At 32.5% G+C, this 18,406-nt stretch overlaps 2 protein-coding genes across 3 annotated transcripts; one reads left to right on the forward strand and one right to left on the reverse strand.

Moving 5' to 3' along the window:
* Positions 1-3,764: 3,764 nt before the first annotated feature.
* LOC132632694 (protein NRT1/ PTR FAMILY 2.8) lies at positions 3,765-8,341 on the reverse strand. Of its 2 annotated transcripts, none has more exons than XM_060348735.1 (4): positions 8,053-8,341; positions 7,788-7,934; positions 7,434-7,651; positions 3,765-5,512 (listed from the first exon to the last, which is right to left on the reverse strand). In XM_060348735.1, the coding sequence occupies exons 2-4, from the start codon at positions 7,903-7,905 to the stop codon at positions 4,064-4,066; spliced, it is 1,785 nt and encodes a 594-aa protein (XP_060204718.1). In that variant the 5' UTR covers positions 7,906-7,934; positions 8,053-8,341; the 3' UTR covers positions 3,765-4,063. The 2 variants fall into 2 exon arrangements, with proteins under 2 accessions (XP_060204718.1, XP_060204719.1); XM_060348736.1 differs by having other exon boundaries at positions 7,788-7,978.
* A 2,879-nt stretch (positions 8,342-11,220) lies between these two features.
* LOC132632696 (LRR receptor-like serine/threonine-protein kinase FEI 2) lies at positions 11,221-17,593 on the forward strand. Its single transcript, XM_060348737.1, has 13 exons — positions 11,221-11,842; positions 11,950-12,085; positions 12,190-12,261; positions 12,369-12,440; positions 12,543-12,614; positions 12,717-12,788; positions 12,876-12,947; positions 13,967-14,073; positions 14,208-14,381; positions 14,457-14,789; positions 16,504-16,755; positions 16,985-17,118; positions 17,205-17,593. The coding sequence occupies exons 1-13, from the start codon at positions 11,761-11,763 to the stop codon at positions 17,430-17,432; spliced, it is 1,806 nt and encodes a 601-aa protein (XP_060204720.1). The 5' UTR covers positions 11,221-11,760; the 3' UTR covers positions 17,433-17,593.
* The last annotated feature ends 813 nt before the right edge of the window (positions 17,594-18,406 follow it).

The following is an 18,406-nucleotide window of genomic DNA, read 5'->3' on the forward strand; positions in this document are numbered from 1 at the left end:
CCTCGGGTTTGGGGTTTGTTACTTACATTCAACGTTGTTATAACCCGTTATTTGAGGGTATTCCTAGAAGTACTTGTAGAGCCGATGTTATAGATTTGTTTAAAAAATATAGATTTTATTTGCGCCATGTATTTAATTCTTTAAATTGTAATGTTTGTCTTACCGCTGATTTGGGTCTTAGTATTAACCATTTAGATTTTTTTGCTATTACATGTCATTGGATTGATGACAACTGGGTTATGCAAAAAAGAATTATAGCTTTTTTATACGACGAAGGAAAAGGTCGTCACGATGGAAATTTTTTAGCCGATTCAATGTCTACTATAATGAGATTTTTTAACATTTATAGAAAAACACTTTGTATTGCTTTAGATAATGCTTCTAATAATACAAAGGTAATTGGTCTATTAAAAAGAGAAATAAACCCTCCTCTAAGAAATATTTTTCATGTAAGATGTAGTTGTCACATTTTAAATTTAATTGTTAAAGATGGTCTTATGCATTTTGATGATTCTGTTCAAAAAGTTAGAAATGCTGTTGCGTTTCTTTTTTGTAATGCTAATAGGGGAAGAATTAGAGATTTTAAGAATGCTTGTGTGGAAAATAACCTTAGACCTAGGAAAATTCAAGTAGAAATTGAGAATAGGTGGAACTACACTTACATTATGCTACAACAAGCATATGAGTATAGGATTCCCATATAACAAGTTCACAACAAGTATAATATTGATAGTGAGGATTGGTTAACTTTTAGGCATTGCGAAGATGTTAAAGAATGTATTGAACTCTTAGAAATTTTTTATAATGCAACTCTTGCTTTTTCTAGACAATTCTATCCCACGGTAACCGAAATTTTAGCCTACTTAGGGGAAATAGCTAGAGTTTTACAAGAGTATAAATATAAACTCGATTATTAAGTGGCTATTTTTGAAATGATAATCAAATTTAAGAGAGAAAAGGACCAAAATCATCCATAATGTTTGGGTTTGGATCAAAATCATACATATTCTTTCACATGGTGCACTAATAGTACATTATGTTTGCATAAGTGGTGCACTTTTAGTCACAATCCCAAATAAATTTAACGGAAAAGAACAAAAATGCCCCTGAACTTTTAGAAAAGGTATAAAAATACCCTTTATTCATCTATTTTGCTAAAACTACCCCTCAATTCAACTTTTTGAGAATTTATTCCCCTTGACTAACGGACAACACTAATTTTTTTTTTAAAAAAATAAATTAAATTGCACATGACATTTTATTACTGAAAAATTGATTTATTCTTTTAAAAAGAAATCTGAAAAATCGTTATTTGTAGAATAAGGAAAAATAATTTTTCAACATCCATTTCTTTAAAAAAACAAATGTAGTAAGCCTTTTATATATATATATATATATAAAAAAAAAAAACAGAATTGGATTTTCATTAAAACATGTGGAATTTTTTTAAGTTTGGAAAAAAAAATTAACGGGTGGAAACCCCATTTCTTTTTTAGAAAATTCAATTTTTAAATCTGAAAAACTGATTGTTTTTTTAAGTAAAATGTGCAAAACTAATACTCCATAATTTTCTTCTAGATTTAAAAAAAGATAGTTTTATGGTTTTTTTTTTAAACACAGTTTTTCCATAAAAAATTTAATTTTTTCAGATTTTTATAAAAATCCAATTTTTCACATTTTGAAAAGAAAAAAAATTAGTGTTGTCCGTTAGTCAAGGTTTTACTCGTTAAAAAAAAAGTTTTCTAAATTTAAAAAAATTCCAAGGTTTCAAATTTCTTTTTAAAAGAATAAATCAAATTTTCAGTAATAAAATGTCATGTGCAATTTATTTATTTTTTTTTTTTAAAAAAATTAGTGTTGTCCGTTAGTCAAGGGGAATAAATTCTCAAAAAGTTGAATTGAGGGGTAGTTTTAGCAAAATAGATGAATAAAGGGTATTTTTATACCTTTTCTAAAAGTTCAGGGGCATTTTTGTTCTTTTCCGTTAAATTTATTTGGGATTGTGACTAAAAGTGCACCACTTATGCAAACATAATGTACTATTAGTGCACCATGTGAAAGAATATGTATGATTTTGATCCAAACCCAAACATTATGGATGATTTTGGTCCTTTTCTCAATTTAAGAAGTATTTTTTTCCCATCCCAACTTTATTTATATTGGGTTCCCTTTTAAATCCTTGTTTAAAAGTGTCTTATACTAAAAATTTGGTTAGTCAAATTTATACATTTTTAGAAATTGAAGAGGGAGTTCAACCATCTTTAGCTGAAGCCGATCTCGCTATTGATGATGAGTTTAGAAAAGTTTTTACTCATTATTCTAGTTTGGAAGAACGTGCTACACCCGTTGCTCCACGCCCTACTACTTCTCAGAGTAGCAAAAAGGGCTTGTCGGGTTTAAAAGTTTACATTCACAGCCAACTTCTTCTTCTACTGCAAACTTTGATGAATTTAACTTTTATTTGATGCAGCCAAATGTGGATATCAAGGATGACTTGGACGTCTTAGCATGGTGGAAGAAGTACAAGGCAAGTTATCCGGTACTTTCAAGAATGGCTCGAGATATCCTTACGGTTCAAGTATCAACCGTGGCTTCGGAGAGCGCATTTAGCCAGGGAAGACAACAAATTGGAGACCATAGACATTCATTATCCGGCTTTAGCTTGCAAGTACTAGTGTGCATTCGAGATTGGATTAGATCGGAGCGACGCAACCAAAACTCAGAAGCGGAGCAAGGCGAAGAGGAAGAAATTGAAGATTTGATAGCTAGTGGACCGGACCAAATGGAAGACTTTGAAGATATTTCCATGACCGAATATGATGTGGGGGAAATTAACGAAATGGTTCAAAATTGGTGATTTTATTATTCTACTATTTTTGTATAACTCATGTATTATTTGCAAGTTAAAAAAAATACAACTTGCAAATAAATGTTATCCAAGAATGAATAAAATATATGGCTCATTGAGCTTTCTTCTATTTACTTGTGTTCATATTTTTACTTTTATTAAGTTAGGAATATAAGTATATATAGTATATAAGTAAGTATATATAGTATATAGTACATATATATAAGTAAGTATATATACTATATATATTAAGTTATACACATATATAAGTATATATAGTATATAAGTATATATAGTATATATAGTATATAAATAAGTAAGTGTATATAGTATATAAGTAAGTATATATAGTATATAGTACATATATATAGTATATATACTATATATATTAAGTTATACACATATATAATATATATACTTATATATATTATATAAATATATATAGTATATATATTAAGTATATATTGTATATATAGTAGATATGTATATATAATATATATATATTAAGTTATACCTATATATAGATATTAAGCTATACCTATATATAGTATATATATAGAGTATAGTATGTAAGTTATACATATATATGTGTACGAAAAACACTATTCAGTATTGCTGACTTGCTGTTAGGCTGTTAGTCAGTAAATATTTAAACTTTAATTATAAAGTTGTATAACATATGTAAATATACCTACAATATACAAATAAATACTATAATATATATATATAATACAAAAAATAAAAACAAAAATATTTTAACCAATCCAAACCGGACCGGTTCCGGTTTGGACTTTAAAACCGGTTAACCGGAACCGGTTAGGCGGTTCCGGTTTTGGAACCGGAACCGGCCGGTTTCCTAACCGGTTCCCGGTCCGGTTCCGGTTGGAACCGGTTGACAGGTCTAATTGAGACGAGCTTAAATAAATCAATATGGGCAGTCAAAATTCATATTGCCAATCTCAATTTACTTGAAATTGAGACGCAAAATGTGTTGTTGATAAGAGATGAAAATGGATTAATTCCTCATACATTATCCGGCCCCATATAGTCCTACAACCTTTACTCAACATTTAAGCATTGATGAATGATGGACATTAATATTACTGTCAATAAAGTAGCATGCTCACCAAACTTATATAAGGCATTAACGTACTCATGTCTTTAATTCAATTACTCCGTTTGGATTACGAAACCTCATTTAAGTTGCTCCCGTTTTCATGGTTTCTTTTCTGGCAGGTCGACGAAACCAGCTTCAGCGCGAGTCTCCAACACAGTCTTTCTCCTCTTTGACTCTTCATAGCTTTGAATGTAACGACTGGCGAAGAAATGAAAGTATATGAAGTTCAGTACTCCCAAGCTAGCAATAAGAATGTAAAAACGTTCTAGCTTGTTTTCATTAAGGTCATGACCTCCCAACCACAGCTTTCCGCCATGTAGGCTGGTTAACATCTGAACTGTATTGACAATGAGTGTGTTGAGGTAGCTGGCAATGCTTAGGCTCAAGAAAAAAATTGCCCCAGCCACACTTCTCATGGTCTCTGGTACTTGGTTATTCAAGAATTCCATGACAGATACCGCGGCGAATGCTTCTGTCAACCCTGATAGAATGAACTGAGGCAAAAAGAATCCAACGCCAAGTGGAGAGATAAATGTGCGTTCTTTCAGGGCCAAGTCTCGGCGTCTTGTTTCAACTAATGCAGCTACTGCTAAGCAAAGAATTGACATGAAAATGCCTATTTTGATTCTCATTTGCAAAGACAATCTGGCTTCCTTCTTAGAGATTTTCCTTGCATTAGGAATGTATACACACTCGTAGATGAAGATCCAGATAGCCAGAGAGATCATGGATGCTAGTCCCATCCACCCTGGAGGAATCATGAAATTCCCAACTTTTGTGTTGGATTGAATTACTTGAAGAACCCCGAATGTATTCATCTGTTCCATGGTGATGAAACAAGTGATTCCAGCCACCCAAACGGGTAAAATTCCCACTACACATTTTAGCCTTTCCACCTGTTCGACATTACATAGTCTCCAGCTATCTTTAGCAACTCCTTCAGCATTCAATTCACTGTTGGGATCAACAATAACAGCGGCCTTATCAAGGAATTTAAATCTGTCTGTGTGCCTAAGCATCGATAGCTCGTTTTCTGAGTCCTTGGTGGCATGATCATAAAGGGAATTTGCTGTTGGTGAAACGATAACGTGTCTCTTTCTGCAAGCTGCATTTATAACCTTTGCCATGTCGATAAAAACACATCCTTGTGGCTTCGAACGAATGTAAGTGTTGCGACCAATCAAGAAAATCATAATGGAAAGGGCTAAACAGCAAGTTGGTATTACGAAGCCTATAAACCAGCTGATATTTGTCTGGATGTAGATAACAACTGTGAGGGCTATGATGAGGGCTATAGTGAATGAGAAATACCACCAATTAAAGAAACTTTTGAGTTGAGACCTTCCTTTTTCGGTATTAGTATCGAATTGATCAGCACCAAAGGCGATGTTGCAGGCTCGGATACCTCCTGAACCTATCGCCATAAATCCAAGACCTGCAAAAAGGTATGCAAGCTGCCATTTTTGTGGCTGGGGACAAGCAAGGCCTTGGCAACCAGGTGGCCTGAGTTCATCGACTCCAGCAGTTAATGTCACCATTCCCATCCCCTGCCAAAAATACATGAGTTGGGGGCTTCCAAGCGCTATTTAGTGGGCGTATGGAATGAACTTAAAATCATTAATTTGGGTAGTTGTTGATTTCAAGTTGAAATTGTATTTTGACATGCAATTTGAATTTTAAAATTTAGTGAAAATCTCACAATTTGTGAAAAATTATCAAAACTTCTCCAAATACAGTCAATAGGGGTGTACAAAGGAAACCGACAAACCACACCAAACCGATAATCTGAACCAAACCGATAATCTGAACCAAACCAAGAAAAAAAATTGACTAGTGGTTTGGTTTGACTTGGTTTAGTTTTAAAAAGAAAAACCCGACCACTATTGGTTTGGTTTTGGTTTTAACTAAAAAAAGGCAAACCGAATCAAACCAACCCGACATTACATTTTTGTAAATTTCAAAAATATTTTATACATAAAAATATTTATTTATAATGTAATTTATAAATATTTCTTAAACTTTTTCATAAGTTTTTGTATTTTAACATATTATTTCACTTGAAATTAGAATTTTGAATGGTCCAATAAGTTTTATAGCCCATAGCTAGATAGTAGTAACTCAAATAAAACTCAACAAAAATCAAATCAATACTAATGTTAACAAAAGAAATTCAATTTTAACATGAGGAATGACAATAATATTGTATATCTATTCTTTAGTTTTATATTGGTTTAGAAAGTGAAAATACATAACTTAATTTTATTTTTTCTTTAATATTTAGTCATGTAATTAATACTTATTAGCCATACTTATTTTAGCATGACTTAGTACTTTTAGTGGTCGTTTGGTAGGTAGTCAAAACTATCCCGGGATTATAATCCCAGGACTAATTTATCCCACTTCGGATTATTTTATCACATCTGGGAGATGGGATAAAATAATCACAGGATAAGTAGGATAAGGCGGGATATTCCACCCTTAGGATAAGGCTTCATTTTGTACCGTGTTTGGTATGAGGTATAAATTTATCCCAGAATAAATTTATACCTCCTACCAAATACGGTACAAAAAATTAGTGCTGGGATATCCCAACCTATACCATGCACTAAACTACCCCTTATATTATGATCATTTTCTATATGTCTTATAATTTAAACGTACTTATTATAACATGACTTAGTACTTTTAAAATATGATCATTTTATTTTATGCAATTTCATTACTTTTTTTTGTTGAATATGGGTATAATGTCATCTCTCATCTCACATTTTGTATTATTTTCTTAAAAAATATCTTAATTAGATAGTCGTATCTTACTAGGACTAAAAAAATATTTGAAGTACAAGTTATATGTTTAGTATGAAGACTTTACAGGAAAAAACCCGAGAAACCCGAAAAAACCGAGAAAATCTGAGGTTGAAAACCCGACTTTTGTTGGTTTGGTTTGGTTTATAAATTTAAAAACCTGATGCAATTGGCTTGATTTGGTCTTTAAAAAATTTGAACCAACCCGGTCCATGTACACCCCTAATAGTCAAAGAGTTTTGTTGCAAATGTTGGCGCTACCCGAGATAACTCTCGCCAGCGAATGGGGACAGCCACAACTTGGCCGGTTTGAGCAAGTGTGGCCGTTTGGAGAAAGAATTGGTTCTTGGGTGAAGTAGGCTCGGGTAATTACTTTTGCAAAAATATGACTCTTTTCTTTTTGCAAAATTTAAAATTATGGGTCAAGTTTTAAATTTTAAAAAAATTGAAATCACATAGTATTTGGATATTCTAGCTTTTAGGTAATTTGGGATTTGAAATCAAAATTTCAAGCAAAAGTTAATGTTTTTTTTTTCAAAATGTCATAAACAAACACAAAGCTAGAATTTGTGCAAAAAAAAAAAAAAAAAAGGCATGCAAATTCAGATAAATCAATAAAAAAAAAATTAAAAAAAGGGAAGTAGAGAGGAAGAATTAGTGTACCAGGAAAGAAGCAATGGAACCAAAGAGGAGAGTGAGGAACCTGCCCAGGTGAGCATCAGCCAAGAATGCACCGGCTAGAGGCGTAATGTTGGAGCAGCCGGACCATATACTCACCACATTCACCAGAAATACTCCCCCCATATTGTATTTGGTCCGCAAATAAGTTGTCATGTTCGATATCAAACTTATGGACGCCAATTTCTCAAACGATTCATTCCCTTCAGAAAAAAAATCACACATACAAAGATATCAGCACGGTTGTTACATATTTTATCATTTTTGGTTACATACGTACGTACGTACGATATTGTGTGTGAATAAATTATGGGATCATTTGATGTTTTTTGTGTTTACCAAGAATGTATGCAATGGCGGTCCATCCTCCTTTTTTTCTTGCTGAAGTAGGAAGATTTGGAGCAACGTGTGTTTCTTCAGGGGAAGAATGACTTGCATTGATAATCTCTTCAGCCATTTCCCCTCTCTAGCAAAAGTTTTGTCTATCTGCAATCAAGATCTTGCTTCTTCCATGAAAATGTCGTGAATAACTGAAAATGTGTTTGTAGAAATAAAGGAAAAGGAAGAAAAACAAGGGACAACTAGAGGAGAAAAGGTAACCAACCGATGCTCTTCTTAATATTCAATGAGAGGAACAAATTAAATTGATGGTTTACATTTCCATGCATTCACCATCACCTGCCGAAATTCGTGGGAAAATGCGCGTATATTGTTTCTTCACTTTTTTCTTAATTTTTTCCCCTGTTATTCTTTTAAATAAAATCACCACATTTCTCAACTCGATCAAATTCGCTGATCTTAAGAAAGTACTGCCATTTGATTTAAACTCAACCTATGGGCATAACTGGTCACAAATTTGAACTAAAAGAAAAAGGTTACAATAAGTTGATCCAATGGGAGAAAATAGTTTTAGCTTATATTGATCGTATCCTCTACGACATTTATGTACCGACTTCAACTAGTTTAATTCGGATTGACATGTAGTTAATTAACTGGTTGTCATTTCTTTATTTTTATTTTTAATTAAAACAAAAGCATTGGAATGTAACTATACACGTTCAACTTATCTTTTACTCATTTTTTCTCTCTTTCAATTGATCGATCGGAGTTGTGAAGTGATAATTGATCGGAGTCTTGGAGCGATGCACCCATAAAGATGTATTCCCTCGGTCACAATTTATGTGAGGTGTTTGATTAGGCACGAAGTTGGAAAAATGAAGATTTTTGATACGTGTGATCTAAAATAAGTCATAGAAATTTTTATAGCTATAAATTATTTCACTAAAGGTAAAATAGGAAATTTAAAGTTAAATTGTAACTAAATATAAAAAATATTATTCTCCTTAGACTGACCAAAAAGAAAAAATGTCACACAAATTGTTGTAACTAAATATAGAAAATATTATTCTTTTTAAACTGACCAAAAAGAAAAAAATGTCACATTACTTAAACGAAAAGAGTATTGCTCTGGAAAAAAATATGGTGCTATAATATTGTTTATGGTACTAAAGAGTGGAGCTGTCATAGCTCAATTACTAGTGATCTAAGTCAGGGAGGTAGTCCAAGACTTCGTTGGATGAACAAATTTATGCTCCTTCCGAGTTTTGACCATTGACAGAATTGTTTTGGCGTAGAAATAACATGAATAATTTTTTTCCTAGGTGTGGGGGATTATTCTCCCAATGCGGTTGCCTTAACCAAAGGATCCCAGCCCTCCTATGGTATCTACCGCGCATATATTCTTGACAAAAGAGAAAGTTATGTTTTGTTTTAAACACATAAAACGAACCAAACACGTGCTTGCACAAGAAAAGAAGATGCTAGTATGCCTACTAGCTACTACTATGTATAGTTATTTTCGAATTGTTTCGAAACATAATGTTTTCGCTTTCAAGTCAAAATAGGGGTAAATTTCATGAATGGTCACTTAATTATCATATTTTTTCATCAAAGTCATTTAATTATATTTTTTAATACAAACGTCACATAACTATCACTTTTTTTCATTAAAGTCACTTAACTGTATTTTCTAACACAAAATTCACATAACTATTATTTTTTTCCATCAAAATCACTTAATTATGTTTTATAACACCGAAAATCTAAAGAGATACTCCATTAAGATGAGAAATAGAGTACAAATGTATTAATACTTAGTATTTGATTTCACAACTGAAGAGGACTACAATCTACTAGAATATCTCAAATTTAAAGGAGATGTAATCCTTTAAATCTTCTCCTCCAAACGTCAGTTCAAGGGCTTGAGAGTTTAATTTTGAATTTTGTTGTGCGTCACAAACAATTTGATAATCGTTACGCACCAAAATTTGAGACTATCTCAAATGGAAGATATCACGAACAAAGATCGCTTTTAGAAGTTCCCAACTTGCTACTTGTTTGATGTACTTTTGTGCGTGCACCTCTGGTTTTGTGAAAGCTCTACTATGTATAGTGGTAGAATTAAAGATTATGATAAATACAAACTCGTTTACTTCAATTTGATTGGTCCATTTGAATTAAAAACCATTCTCACTTATCGCATCATCAATTATAAGCTTCCATTTGATTGACGTCATTTGAATAGTTGCAAGGTTTAAATTGACATTCAATTTAACTACATGTAACATTACTTGACTCATGAAATAATCCTTTGACTACTTTGTTTGACTTGATGCCATGTATTTTGATATGTGGCATAGCCTTTTAGACTTTAGGCTGGTGAAACATGCTCATCATCTTAAGCCCACTTGGATTGGCTAACGCAACTGAAGCTGGGCCTTAATCTAAATCAATGTTTTGGATTTAATCTTGCTCTGGACTTGTTTATTTTTGAATTTTTGAATGTATCCAAATTTAATCATAGATTTACGCACATAAAATTATTTATTCTATCCGTCTCAAAAAGATTGTCCTCTTTTAACGTGACACAAAATTTAAAAAATAAAGAAAAACTTTTGAAATATGTGGACCAAAACAAGCCTTTGATATTTGTGTGACTGTAAATCATCTCATAAAGTTAAATTGTTTCTAAATATAGAAAAAGAATAATTTTTTGAGACAGGCTAAAAAGGAAAGGAAGACAATCTTTTTGGGACAGAGGGAGTAGTATTTTTTCTTTACGATTTTTCATATTTCCTATTTTTTTTTGTTGGAAAAATAACACTCTATGGCATTTTGGGTAAAGTAATTACCCGAAATGGCCATAGTTTTTTTTTTTTTTACATTTTGTTGCCTTCATTCCATTTAAAAAAAAAAAAACATAATTACCTGAGATAGCCACCCCCCTTCCCCCATATCAAACTCCAAGATGCTATTTTTCCTTCCAAATCTCTTTCTAATGTTGGTGTTTTTTAAGGGTAAAGTGTGTATAAAACACATACATTATGTTACACTTTTAACGTCGTATAAATACTGTATAACACTGCATAACACTGTAGAAGTGTGTATAAACAACTCTTAGACCTTATTATACATTTTTATATAAGGTTTATACATTATATACAGTAGGTGTATAAAATTGTATATTATTGTATACAGTTGTACATTATTGTATAATGTTGTATATACAAGCTACGGTCATAATTTATTGGGTCATAGATTTGTAATTTAAAAAAAAGTTACACAAATGTAATTTTGTGTGCTAAATTGTAAAAAAAAAAAAATTCTTGTGATGATATTTTAACATGAAGGTCCCACTATAAAGGAGTTGGTTTACGCATTTGAACATTGGGCTCGCAAACTTGAGTGCGTACATACACCCGAAACACAGGTCATCAAATGTTCAAATTTTGCTCAGACTTTGGGCAGTGCAAAGATTGTCATTTTTCCAACAAGAACATCTCCCCACTTGCACATTCTTGATCGTAGCATACACGTACACATTTCTTACATATCACTCAATTCATTCACTTCTACCAAGTAGCAAGTACATAAAATTTCAACACACGAGCGCGTAGTCCAACTATTACTCCTTTTTGAACTCTTCCACTGTTGTCTGAACAACGGCTCTTCTCTCTCTTTTTTTTATTACACAACTTTCTAGACTACTTTCAAAGTAAAGTCTGCTCTTTTTCAAAATACACAAATCCCTCCTTTTTTTGTCACTTCGTGCTTGAGATTTCATTATTATGGATTTTCCATTTCTAAGAACTGTAATCATATCAATTCATTATAACTTTACTCTTTTCAAGATCTGTCTTGATTGGTAAACTTGACTAATACTGGCACTAGACACTTAATCCTGAACTTAAGGACTATACTCTCCAAAGTGAAAAAACAAGCTCAAATCTGCATTTTTCATCAAGAAATCGAAATGGGTCTGTGGATTTTGATCTTTCTTGGTTTATTTACTACGACCATTTTCATTAAAACCTCTCTTTCTCTAACCCCAGATGGTAAGTTTATTTCTTTGTGGGTATTATCTAGGTTTTTCTGCATTGTATGTTTGTTCTTTAGCTAAAAAGGTCATAACTTTGATTCTTGTTCTCTGTTTTCTTTTCAGGTTTTGCATTGTTGGAAATGAGAACTGTTTTGAATGACACCAAAAATGTTTTGAGCAACTGGAATGATTCAGATGAGTCACCTTGTGGGTGGACTGGCATTTCTTGCTATCCCAATGACCAAAGAGTTCAATCTATGTTTGTTCACTCTACTTTTTATTTCCATTATCAGTGCTTTATTCACTTGTTTAGCTCTGCTTGCTTGGATTCATTTTCTGCATTTTGTTTTTTAAAATTCTCAGCAACTTACCTTATATGCAACTTGGAGGAATTATATCTCCCAGCGTTGGTAAACTCACAAGATTACAGAGATTGTAAGTCCTATAGCAACAACAACAAAGTATATTAGGGCATTGTTTCTTTGTGTGTGTGCTCTTGCTAATTCCTAGTAAAACAAAAATGTGTTCTTTCCTAAAACCAGGGCACTTCACGAAAACAGTCTACATGGCGTGATTCCTAATGCGATTGGAAATTGCCCTGATCTCAGAGCTATGTAAGTTGGATTTTCTTATAACTGAGTGATAACATGTTCTCTTGGAGATTCCTCATGTTTTTTATGAACCTGTCACAAGCTAGGCATTATTTATGCATACAGATATCTCAGGGCAAACTATCTTCAAGGAGGCATACCATCAGATATTGGAAATCTTTCAATGCTGATCATATTGTGAGATATATATATATATATATATATATATTCTTTAATTCACTATCTGATTATTTATTAAGTAGGTTTTTTTAATGATTGGTACCTTTTAATCTTTCTTAGAGACTTATCAAGCAATTCACTTAGAGGTGCTATACCTTCTTCTCTTGGAAGTCTCAGACACCTTCGTCTTCTGTAAGTCCAATTTCCTATCATCATAATTTATTAACTCAGAAAGTTAATGCATTCACGCTAATGTGTTAAAAACGCAAACGAATTCAGCAACTTGTCAACCAATTTCTTCTCGGGTGAGATTCCAGATGTTGGAGTTCTGAGCACTTTCAGAAACAAGTCGTAAGTCCTCCTTCCTTTGGAATTGATATCGTGTGTGTTCGAATATTTTCTTATAGGCTGTAAATAAATTTAGACAGATGTTTCAAAACTCATAAAATACAAAATATATCAAGAATAATTCTTCATATTATATGTATAGAAGTGAAGAAAAAATTTCACAATCTATTTGCACTACAATCACATTTTTTTGAAATAAAATACAAGATAAATCAGATGTTTGTTGCTCACCAGGTATCTGTTGATTGCTGCTGCATAGGCTAGGTTTGTGGCAGTGTTATGATGATTTTAGTAAATAAAATTAAGCAGAATACCTGTCAAAAGATCAGTGGATTAAAATCACATGTAAACTTGAGATTTCTGACAATTAACCGAGCTGAATCTATCAATGGATATAGTCCTTCAATCTTGAACCTAGAAATATTAAACCATGTGATACTTGAGATGGAAAATATACTAACAAATTGATGGTGCTTCAATTGCAATGTTGATGATCAAGGATGCTTGAGTTAGAAGCTATACTTTGTGGCATCAAATCATGCAGTATGCGTTGCATATGAAAAGGTCGACTTTTTGGTGATGACTTGTTTATTTGGAAGGCTGCCACATAGTTGGGAACTAGGAATCTATTTCTGTGTCAAGATCAGTTTTACTTCAGACAATGCAAAAAATATTCTCCCCTTGTCATATTGAAAAGAAATTTTAAGCTTGACGCTCTCAAAATCTCAAATTAGTTAAGCTTGTAAAGTACTTTCAATTGTCACGGGGGCATCACAAGCATCTCACTTCACCTATTGAATGTATTGCAAGGAATAACATAGTATGAGGTACCATCAAACAGTTGTGAAGGGTTGATTCTCTTAGGCTAACTTGTCAGAAAACAACTTGTTTAATTGGAGTCTCGTGAACTGGCCTTCCATTTACTTTTCTTCTTTACTGTTGGCAAATTTTCATTGTTTAGTTTTGCTATTAGTGGTTACCTTATAGCAGACTATTCTGATGATGATAATGCTTATGCTTAGGTTTATTGGCAATTTAGATCTCTGTGGCCAACAAGTCTCCAAGCCTTGCAGAACATCAATGGGATTCCCTGTAGTATTACCTCATGCTGAAAGTGATGAGGCTGCAGGTTGTTATTTGCTGCTTCATCTCTATTTCATTTTAGGAGTTTACCCTATCCTGCACTGAGTAGATTCTACTGTCTTCTCCTTTTCTTCTCTGTAGAAAGTCTGATTTGTTACAAAATTAATGTGGTTTCTGCAGTCCCTACCAAGCGATCCTCTCACTATATTAGAGCAGCCGTTATTGGTGCAATATCTACATTGGGTTTTGTACTCATTGTGCTCTTTATTTTCCTCTGGGTTTGGCTGTTATCTAAGAAGGAAAGAGCGGTGAAAAAATACACAGAAGTCAAGAAGCAAGTCCACAATGAGCCAAGTAAGAGGGTGAATAGTACAACTGCCATTTCTTTATAATTCTCCCAGTTTTTGTCTTAATTTGTCAAGGTTGCAGGTGCCAAGCTCATCACTTTCCATGGCGATCTTCCTTATCCTTCATGTGAGCTAATAGAGAAGATTGAATCCCTTGATGAGGAAGATGTTGTTGGGGCAGGAGGGTTTGGTACTGTGTATCGGATGGTAATGAATGATTGTGGAACATTTGCTGTTAAAAGAATAGACGGGAGTCGTGAAGGATCTGATCAAGTCTTTGAGAGGGAGTTGGAAATCTTGGGTAGCATCAAACACATTAATCTGGTCAACCTACGAGGTTACTGCAGGCTTCCTACTGCAAGGCTTCTCATCTATGATTATTTGGTCATGGGAAGCTTGGACAATTTCCTGCATGGTATGTCGCTTGCATTGAGCTTGTTGGCCATTGCAATATATGAATTGGATTTCTTCTTTGTTATTAGGAGTTAATTCCCTGAATGGTAACCCAAGTTTAGGGAATTTCTTACAAAAGCCACTTTTGTTTCATTTAGGACAATAAAAGTCACTCAAGTATCACTACTTTCCTTCAAAAGTACCTAAACAACTCAAAGTTCCTTCTCTCCTAGTTGACATGCCACGTCATTAGAGTCCCATATTTTTTTAAAAAACAAACTCATTTAACTCATCAAATTCATATTTTATATCCAATCAAATATGAACCAGTTTAAAAACAGGAAAGGAACAAACTAGGATGTAATCTAAATGAATTAGAATTAAAAGATGAATTCTTGAAATCTATAGATAAGTTTTAAAAATTAATATTAAAATATAAAAAATTTGAATTTGAGTTACTTTAGAGCTTTGGTTTATATATTGCTAGATATTAACATGATAAGTTGGAATATCTATTTCATAACATGAAATAAATTAAGAATATATTATATTTCATATAAGACTAATAATATAATATTTCAAAATAAAAATAAGAATAATAATATTATATTTTAAAATAAGTATTATAGTAATGAAAATTCTGAGAAATAAAAAGATCTCGATGGTATGGAATGGAGATGCCAAAATTCTTACACTACATACATAAAAATAAATAATTAAAAGTAAAGAGAAAAAATCTGCACTAACTTTATTTATTAAAATATATGATTTTATTAGATTTTCTAAAAGTTAAACCTATACGAACGTAATCTTTATCTTATCTGTGTAATTCTGTTTTAATGTGGAAAGAATATATTGTTTAATGTGGAAAAAAATATGCTATTTAAAAAACTTGAATTTGAATAGAAAAATTAAATTACTTGAATTTTAATTTAAATTGAAAGATAATATATTTGAATCGGGATTTTTTTAAAAAAAAATTAGATTTGAAAAAGTGGCTTAATAGAAAGTATGGTTTGATTCTTTTGCCGCTTTTTACCCAGGACATATTGAATTGGGTATAAAATATGAATATGGTTCATTGAATTTGATGAGTTAAATATGTCTATTAAAAAAAAAATGAGGCTTTAGTGACATGCATGACCTTTTTAGGAGAGAAGGAGACTGTTGAGGTGCTTGGGAAAGGAGACTGTTGATACATGCATGACCTTATTGTCCTAAATGAAACAAAAGTGATTTCTGTAGGAAATTTCCTAAACTTGGGTGACCATCGAACGAATTAACTCTGTTATTAGTGATTCAGATTTTATGCTTGTTAGTTGCTCAGTACTTTTCGAAGATATTTGTCTTTTCTGTAAGACACCACTCATGTTCTGCCTTTTGACAAAAGAGTCAACACAAAAAGAAACTGAAAACACTATTGCTTTCATTTAAACAATCTGCTATTCATTGCATGCATGTTGATACATGCATGACCTTATTGTCCTAAATGAAACAAAAGTGATTTCTGTAGGAAATTTCCTAAACTTGGGTGACCATCGAACGAATTAACTCTGTTATTAGTGATTCAGATTTTATGCTTGTTAGTTGCTCAGTACTTTTCGAAGATATTTGTCTTTTCTGTAAGTCACCACTCATGTTCTGCCTTTTGACAAAAGAGTCAAACACAAAAAGAAACTGAAAACACTATTGCTTTCATTTAAACAATCTGCTATTCATTGCATGCATTTTGGCAGAACGTGTGGATGATCGCTTGTTGAATTGGAATGCACGTTTGAAAGTAGCTCTTGGTTCTGCAAGAGGGGTGGCGTACCTACACCATGACTGCTGTCCTAAAATAGTTCATCGAGATATTAAATCAAGCAACATACTCCTTGATGAGAATCTTGAGCCTCGTGTTTCAGACTTTGGCCTTGCCAAGCTTTTGGTGGACGAGGAAGCTCATGTTACAACTGTGGTTGCTGGTACTTTTGGTTATTTAGCACCAGGTATGCATATTCACTTATTTCAATAATAATCTATATGTTGGCTTTAAATTGTAAGAATAGGTTTTTTCTTTTTTTTTCGCTTAGACAAAATGCCTCTAACCTGTTCTTCTATTTTAGAGAGTTTGTTGTTAAAATTAGGTTTCATTTGCTTAACTTTTATAATTTGAAATTTCTAACTCATCTTCTAGCGAAATGTCTGACCAATGATTCTTGTTTGTAATATATCCAGAGTACTTGCAAAGTGGAAGAGCTACAGAGAAATCTGATGTGTATAGCTTTGGAGTTCTCCTTTTAGAGCTTGTGACGGGAAAAAGGCCAACTGATCCATCCTTTGTGAACCAAGGCCTAAATGTGGTTGGCTGGGTATGCATGCTTCCCTTGAAACTAATCGAATTTTCTAACTTCATAGGAGACATTGGTTTGGAAATTGATAGTGTGACAATGGACAGATGAATACGTTGCTGAAGGAGAAAAGACTGGAAGACATTCTAGATAAGAGGTGCAGAGACGCAGACGCAGAGACAGTAGAAGCAATTCTAGAAATAGCTGCAAGATGCACTGATGCAAATCCAGATGATAGACCGTCGATGCAACAGGTTCTACAATTTTTGGAGCAAGAGGTCATGTCACCATGTCCTAGTGATTTCTATGACGAGTCTCAGTCAGATTATTCTTGATGGATGTATGGAATAGTTTCCCGTGACCAAATATTTAGAAACAAATTGCAGCCCCATGCTGAAATGTATAATCTACCATTCCAGATGCTGTGTATGCTCCTTGTGGAGCCCCGCTGCTTTCCTTACTAATGCATCAGTTGTGCCTTTTTGTGTAGATTAAACGTGTCAACTGGTTCCGTGTAACCGGTTTTAACCGGTAACCGGAGCGGTTAAACCGGAACCGGTATAACCGGTTAACCGGATATTAGTTAACCGGTCCGGTTCCAAATTTTTTTTAACCGGAACCGGACCGGTTAAACCGGTTAAAATAAAAATATAGTAAAAAAATATAGTATATATAGTATATTCTTAGTATATTTTAAGTATATATAGAAAAAATAGTATATATAGTAAGTATATATAGTATATAGTACATATATACAAGTATATAATAAGTAAGTATATATAGTATATATACTATATATATTAAGTTATACACATATATAAGTATATAGAGTATATAGTACATATATATAAGTACATATAGTATATATATATATATATATATATTAAGTTACATATATATAAGTATATGTAAGTTATACATATATATGTGTACGAAAAGCATTATTCTGTATTGCTGACTTGCTGTTAGTCAGTAAATATTTAAACTTTAATTATAAAATTGTATAACATATGTAAATATACCTACAATATACAAATAAATACTATAATATATATATATATAATACAAAAAACAAAAACAAAAAAAAAATTTAACGAATCCAAACCGGACCGGTTCCGGTTTGGATCTTAAAATCGGTTAACCGGAACCAGTTAGGCGGTTCCGGTCTTAAAATTGGTGTAGTTACTACCTTTGTAATTACACAACATTGTAATTATTACTATCTGTTTGTTTGTCATAATGTAATTTAGTTGCACAAGTGTAATTACACAATTAGTTTAATTTAAAAATAAAATTTAATTATAAAAAA

Source organism: Lycium barbarum, chromosome 3 (assembly GCF_019175385.1).
Source record: "Lycium barbarum isolate Lr01 chromosome 3, ASM1917538v2, whole genome shotgun sequence".
In the NCBI taxonomy this organism is placed as follows: Eukaryota; Viridiplantae; Streptophyta; class Magnoliopsida; order Solanales; family Solanaceae; genus Lycium; species Lycium barbarum.